The 7,500-nt window shown below is 35.5% G+C and overlaps 1 protein-coding gene and 1 long non-coding RNA gene across 2 annotated transcripts in view; both read right to left on the bottom strand.

Annotated features, from left to right (window-relative positions):
* LOC124951130 (protein groucho) overlaps positions 1–7,500 on the bottom strand; it is a 62,367-nt gene that overhangs the window by 34,597 nt on the left and 20,270 nt on the right. The window contains exons 4-5 of the mRNA XM_047498954.1: positions 506–568; positions 342–416 (exon numbers count right to left, since the gene is read on the bottom strand). Coding sequence (XP_047354910.1) covers positions 342–416; positions 506–568 — 138 coding nt within the window. The remainder of the gene's footprint in view (positions 1–341; positions 417–505; positions 569–7,500) is intronic.
* Positions 1,694–5,605, bottom strand: LOC124951134. Its single transcript, XR_007101528.1, has 2 exons — positions 5,334–5,605; positions 1,694–1,997 (listed from the first exon to the last, which is right to left on the bottom strand). It is a non-coding gene; the product is annotated as an uncharacterized LOC124951134 (long non-coding RNA).

Genomic DNA, 7,500 nt, shown 5'->3' with positions numbered 1-7,500 from the left:
AATGTGAATAGGAAACGTCAGCTGGAGGAGAGAAAATTCGAAAAGTAAAGAAAAAGGAAAGGGCCTCTTGGGCCTGTTAAAAATATAATCATACTATACAATCAATGAAAGTGATAATGATAATAATAATAGTAAAAATACTGATGATGATGATGATGATGATGATGATGATGATGATGATGAAGATGATAAAAATAATAATGACGATGATAATAATAATAATAATAATAATAATAATAATAATAATAATAATAATAATAATAATATTAATAATGTGAGGAAGAGAGAGAGAGATAGATAGAAATAGAGAGAGAGAAAAAAAATACAAATCAAATACTTACCCCAATGATCGCGTTCAGCTCGGACATGGTAACTTGTTTCGCCCTCTCCACAGCGTTCGCCACCTGCTGCTGATGCTGTAAGCCATGCTATCATTATCGCGTCGTGGTCGCACTCGATTGTATGTTTATAAACACTTGTGCCAAACAGAAAGTCAAAGACTCACCTCTTGCGCCAAAAAGGGTAATAATTGTACGATTATCGCGTTCAGCCTCTTAGCAATCTCCGTCTGTAATTGTTATATTAAATGTCGATTAATAATGATACGATAATTTCAAAATAGGAATAAACGTGTCAACAAGAATAAATAGATTTTAAATCACTTTATTATTTTTCTTTAGTATTTTTATTTATATTATTATTATTTTAAATATAAACTGAGCTCATACGATTCTTAACGAGTTGTAATAATTGATAAAAGTTATTCTTAGAAATGATTGTTCCTTTTTTTTATTTATTTATTTTGAAACATGCTCGTCCACGAATTTATCTCTTAATTTCTCTCTCTCTCTCTCTCTCTCTCTCTCTCTCTCTCTCTCTTTTTTTCTTTTTATAATTGAACACATACGATATTAAGAAATATCGTAACTTACGATCGCTTTATCATTTCATTCGATATAATCTGTAATCTGTTTAATAATAATCTTGAGAACAATGGAAAGATCAATGTCTTTTCTTAGTTAATGTTTGATTTTGAGTTGATTTTTTTTTTTTTTTTTTTTTTTTTTTGAGTCGAATTAGAATCGATTTTGTCGCGATAATGCGTGATAAACGATACACTTCTTCTTATTCTTTTGAAATTATCCTTCAAGATACGAGTGTCGATTATGGCTAATTCCTGAATATCCGAAGGATTGATATGAGTCAGATTAATTTTCGAACCATGTGCATTTGATTTTCGTTTTATTTCAAGAATTATATTCATTTTTTTTTTTATTATTTTTTTTTTTTTTTTTAATATATTAAACTTCGAATTTACCGACTAAATTTAATTTTTATTATACGTAAAAAAAAAAAAAAAGAAAGAGAAAGAGAGAGAGAGAGAGAGAGAGAGAGAGAGAGAGAGAGAGAAAGAGAGCACTATAGAATTAAAAAAAAATATCTATACAAAATCTATCGCGAACATTTATCATTTTTGGTAGTATTAAAAGTACAGGATGGATTAAAATGTAGGTGACATTTAAAAATCGTTTACTCTTTCATGAGACTTTTTTCGACAAATTCTTTTTTTCTCCATTTCTTTTACTTTTGCTTTTTTTTTTTTTCCAAATCGTAAAAGTACCAGCTTAGGAACTTTTGATCCATTCTAGAAATTTTCAATTCGGTCTGTATAAATTAATATAAATCAATCATACGCAATATAGATCCTTTCGCTTTAATTGTTCAAACAAACGACGAAGTGAGAAAAATACATACATTGGCCTAAATTCGATTAATATAATCACAAAAATATACGAATAAAGATTATAGTATGGTAATGCCCGCCCGGCAAATATCAAATTAAAATTAAATTAAATTAAATTAAATTAAATTAAATTAAATTAAATTAAATTAAATTGATTATATAATATAAATTTAATTTATGTCGTATTGTGGACCCTTATTTCAGGAGGGCCCGAGGAGACTGCAGGCTATCGCATATACGTAAATATGCATCACTGTTAACAAACGAAATAAATAAACTAAGTGTATTCTTAATAGAATCCATTGGATGAAGTTATGTAAATACCTATATACTATATACTTGATACTTAACCACTTGCGGTGCAAAGAAATTCACGGTTGACATGCCACGCACGTCATTTTTCTTTCTGCAACAATCGATGACGTGTGTAACACGTCGCTGGCGTTCCAGTAACAAAAGTATCTAGACGTGTGTGGCACGTCGTTCCACCGCAAGTGATTAACTTCAAGTTGAGGACAAAGAAATGAAGAAAGGTGTTATTTGAAATAGATAAAAATAAATGACGAGTGAAAATGATAGCAATGTGGAATAACGTTGGAATAAGTATTAGAGAATAGGATTAGCGATTTGAAATAAGGAACGTACGGGGATTTTCTTTACAATTATTCTTCCCTTTTCATTTATGTTCCATCCTAGTATATTTGACATTGGAGAAAATACAAAAAAAAAAAAAAAAAAAAAAAAGAAATAAAAATAAAAATAAAAAAATTAAAAAGGAATCACGAAACGTTGCGTCTCATAAACTCCCTGTATCAGACGAAAACAACGAATTCTCTCGGGCAACTGCTTATCGATTTTTTTTTTTCTTTCTTTTATACATTTCCCACGGCTCTTAAATTTCTGGGTCATCTAAAAGTGGCCTCGTTAAGACCATCGTCGTCGTCGTCATTCCGGTGTTAACAAAATTTTAGTCCGCGTAATATCTCATCGAGTATCCTGTGACTTTTCATTGTATTTCTTTAATTCTATTTTTTGTTTGTTTGTTTATTTATTTATCTATTATACGGTTTCGAGTAAACGTATAAACATATTGATGACTGTTATATGATATTAACAATATGTATCAATTATTTTTTGAAATCAATATCCACGTATTATTTGGATCACTTTTTCGTCCTCCCTCCCTCTTCCTCCCTTTCCTCTCACATTATAAAAAAAGAAGGAAAAAAGAAAAGAAAAATAATTTTGATCGAAAACTTGTCATTTGAAATTGATTACCTATCAAAAAGAGGATGTATGTGTGTATCTGTGTGTGTGTGTGTGTGAGAGAAAGAGAGAGAGAGAGAGAGAGAGAGAGGACAATAATATAAAGAAATTCAGAGTGACGAAGTAAAATTGAAATTATTTTGGAAAATGACCAGTTAAAAAGCATATTTTCGACTATTCCTCTGACCATAGTGGCAAGACAGTTTTCTTTTTCTTTTCTTTTCCTTTTTTTTTTTTTTTCAAACTTCTACTTGCATCCGAACATTTTTTTACCATCGAAAAAATATAGACGAATTTTTTTTAATAACTTCGGCATCGATCGACGGAAGTAAAAATATTGTTTTTTCACGATCTTGCTGAGAAACCATTGTGATATCTTTTGGTTTGAGTTAAAAAATAAAAAAAAAAAAAAAAAGAAACAAAAGAAAAGATCAACGACAAAAAACATGAAGGACATTGTTTGCAAATATTCAAACAGATCGTTCGAAAGAATGGTTTAATACGATCAGAAAATATCATAGAGTAGATGTATCAGGATACATCTTATCATGTATACACCTTATCATGTATTATGGACCTTATTTCCAAATCCCAGAATCATACACATATGTCGTGATCTCCCCTTGTAAGTTATCCGAAGTATGCCATTCCAACTTCTTCACCCTCTTTCTCTCTCATCATCCCTTTCTCTCTCTCTCTCTCTCACTCTCACTCTCTCGCACTTTCTGCTATCCCTTGCTCTGATTATAACATAATTACGAATATTACCGAGGGTGGAAAGTTAGCTCGGACTTTCTCCCTCGTTTGCGTTCTTTCTCACGTTTAGTTCGATTTTCTCTAAAAGAAAAGAAAAAAAGAAAAGGAAAAAAAAGAAAAAGGAGAAAAAAGAAAAAAACAGGAAGTAGAAGGAGAGAAAAAAAAGCCGATAGAAAAAGGGCGAGAGGGTGGAGACGAGGGAAGAGTATATACACACAGTCATATATATATATATATATCGTATAGACGTTCGACGACGAATGGATCGAGGGGATTGTAGGAGGGTGAAGGGAAGTTCGGTGGTTCGAAGGGAAAATAGACGAAAGAAAGCGCGTAGATTTCGAGCGCGAAGTGACAAAAAAATGTCGGCCGAGACTGGAGGGAAGGACGGACGGATGGACGAATGGCAGACGGGCGGAGTAAGAGGATAGAGGGAGGGAGCAGGGGAGGGAAAAGGATACGAAGAAACGGAAGAAAGAGACAGAAAGATGGAAAACTGTCGCGTCCATGTTAGTTCGATTCCGCGTACCGTACCGTACCGTACGTAGCGTAGCGTCGCGTCGCGTCGCGTGGCGATGCCTGCGGGGGTTGAAAAAAGTTGGACGAAAAAATCGGCTGGTCGCCGACGGTAGAAGAGAGACTCGATAGAGAATGGAGAAAGAAAGAGAAATAGAGGGAGACATAGACGGAGATAGACGGAGAGAGAGAGAGAGAGAGAGAGAGAGAGAGAGAGAGAGAGAAAGAGAGACGGATAGATGGATAGAGGAAAATGGTGAGGTGGGGGGTGAGGTTGGGATGGATTGGGGATGAGGTGGCGAGGAAAGAGGGATGAAGAGGAAATTCATGCGACAAGCCAACGGCACAAGTGTTGTCCAGTACGAAAAAATGGTTATTCCTTCTCGAATGTGCCCGATGCACATGCACGTTTTCCCGCAGAACGGATGGTCCACCGGGGTCGGTTGGAAGAGTAGAGAGATATAGAGAGAGAGAGAGAGAGAGAAAGAGAGAGAAATACAGAGAGAGAGAGAGAAAGTGGGGAGAGGGGGATGGTTTGAGGGGTTGAACGGGAGAGATGGCCGAATTGCAGGCGGAGGAGGAATATAGGAGGAGGTGCAGGTAACATTGAGATTAGCAACGGGTAAAAAATCGATGTCATCGCCCCCAGCCCAGCGCATACACCCTCGCCACCCAGCCGACTCGACTCTCTCTCTCTCTCTTTTTCTCTTTCTCTCTCTCTATCTCTCTCTCTCTCTCTCTGCCTACCCTACCTACCTACCTACCTACCTACCCCTGCAGGGCCAAATAAAAGAACTCGAATATACGCGACCGCGTCTGCGTCTTTCGTACGTGTGGACGCGGCTCGGATTCGTCCGTGCGAGCGACCTCGAGCGTAGATTCGTTTGGTACTAGAGAGAAAGAGAGAGAGAGAGAGAGAGAAATATATATATCGAGAGAAAGAGAGAGAGAAAGAGAGAGAGAGAGGGAGAAAGTGTGAACGAAAAAGCGAAGGCAGAGAGAGAAAGAAAGAGAGAAAGAGAGGTGGGGGTGGATGGATGGATATACGCACGTGTGTGCGTCCGTATATGTCCGTGAGAAACTGGAAAGGCAGCTTGAGTTATGTGCAATTGGTCAACCTGCACATTTTTTATCGGACGTCGAGTATAGCCGCGATGGGGAAACGCTAGTCGCCCACCCGCTACCAGGGAAGCGCTCGCCATCGACGGGGAACCCTACCATCGTTCGACGATTTCTTTTTATTTGTTTCTCTTTCCCTTAAAAAAAAAAAAAAAAGAAGAAAAAAAAAAAAGGAAGAAGAAAAAGAAAGAAAAAAAAAAGAGCAGAAAAGAAGATCGACCCACTCAAAAAAAAAAGAAAAAAAAAGAAAAGACAAAAAAAGAAGAAGAAGAAATGAAAAGAACGAAATATAAACGTGCTCGAACTTTCATCTTTCTTATTGGCATAAGATGATCGTCAATATCGTCTTTTTTCGATGATCAAATCATTTTTAGAATCAGTACTCTCTATCTCTATCTCTCTCTATCTCTCTTTTCTTTTGGATTCATCTCAATCTCCTTCTATAATCGCATATAAATATGAACGTTTATGACGGAAATATATCAACGTGAAATGAATCGAGCGAGATTATATGTTCGGTTTTAGCGTTTTCCCTTGGCTATTACTTTAACTGAAATGCGGACGATTTTCACGAGTTTCTTCAAAGGAACTAATCCTGTACATATTTGATAGTTTCACAGAAGCTAAGCTATTCGAAGGTATTCGAGTAATTACTATGATATTGCATAAGTTATTCGGCTTTGCCTTTCTATACTTAAATGAACGAAGACATTGATGTGTCTGTTTGTCGGATACTTTCACGTAATGAAGTAGGGCGAGAAGAGAAAAGAGTGAAGGGGGGAGAAGGAGGAGAGGGAGAAAGGGAGACGATGCATGATTTATATTGTAATTCGTTTACTTTTCTATTATTTTCCCTTCGGATAATATCGTATCGTTTGTTTCCAAGTGAGAATTTAACCCAAAATGTTCATTACGACAAATGTATAATATAAGTAAATCAAATTAATTCCATTTATATTTCGTTGTCGGCATCGACGTTTTTTTTTTTTTTTTTTTTTTTTTTTTTTTTTTTTTTTTTTTTAATTAAATCAACGCTTTTTACCAAAAGAAAGTTTTAAAAATGTAAAAGAAAAGAAGAAGTAAAGAAAGAAGAAAAAAAAAAAAAAGACGACAAAATCCGGATAGTATAGAGATAGATAAATAAGTAATGACCGACAATGACAGAAAATTTGTCTGATTTAACGTGGCTAAGTGCGAAATGCGAATTCGTTTATAGAAATGAGAGCAATAAAATTTAGACAAAAAGTAAACCGTCCAAGAAATATCAAGGGAAAATATTCCATATTCCTTGCGTGTTATCTTCATTACGTTGGATATATATATATATATATACACACATTTAATTATCTTTTTATTCTCTTTTTCTTTTTTTATTTAATTAACTCCCTATCTTTCCATAAAAGTTTACAATCTCGTACGTGAATATTTGATATATATATATATATATATATATATATATATATATATGTATATATATATGTATATATATGAAAGAAACGATAGTTCCGAATTTCTTGAAATATCGTGGACGATGGCGAATCGATGTTATGCACTTTCTATACCTACTATTACACATACTCTTCGATTCGCAAGACCATTTCGCACGTAGGATTTCTATCGAAGAAAATATCTCGCGGCACACATGACTCTCGCTCGAGTGGAGGAAAAGGAGGAAACGGAAAAGGGGGGATGGGGATTTAGGAAGGGCAGAGGGGTGGGGAGGGGAGAGGGGGGGGGTAGTTGGGGGATAGGAAAACGTGGTGTAGACGGAGGATGGGAATCGTATGGAGATCGATTTCGAGAAAACACGAGGTAACCGCATACAAACGACGAGAAACACGCAAGGCGTTCTTGAAAACATTTTCAAATCTCTTCCTGCCTTTCGAAATAACAAAAGCCGTTTTATGTTGTAGATATTTTGAAAGAGAATAATTCGTACTGGGGCTTGTTCGCTCTAACGCCCGTTGATTTTCTAGCAGCTACTTTGTATAATGAGCGAGCGCTCTCCGGATTTGATAATAATAGTCCATGCAAAAGAGTTGATAGAAAGAGAGAGAGAGAGAGAGAGAGAGAGAGAGAGAGAGAGAGCGAGAGAGAGA

The sequence above is a fragment of the Vespa velutina genome, chromosome 8 (genome assembly GCF_912470025.1).
Source record: "Vespa velutina chromosome 8, iVesVel2.1, whole genome shotgun sequence".
Taxonomy (NCBI): domain Eukaryota; kingdom Metazoa; phylum Arthropoda; class Insecta; order Hymenoptera; family Vespidae; genus Vespa; species Vespa velutina.
Note: the sequence above shows the minus strand (reverse complement) of the source record. Positions and strands in the feature narration are given on the sequence as shown.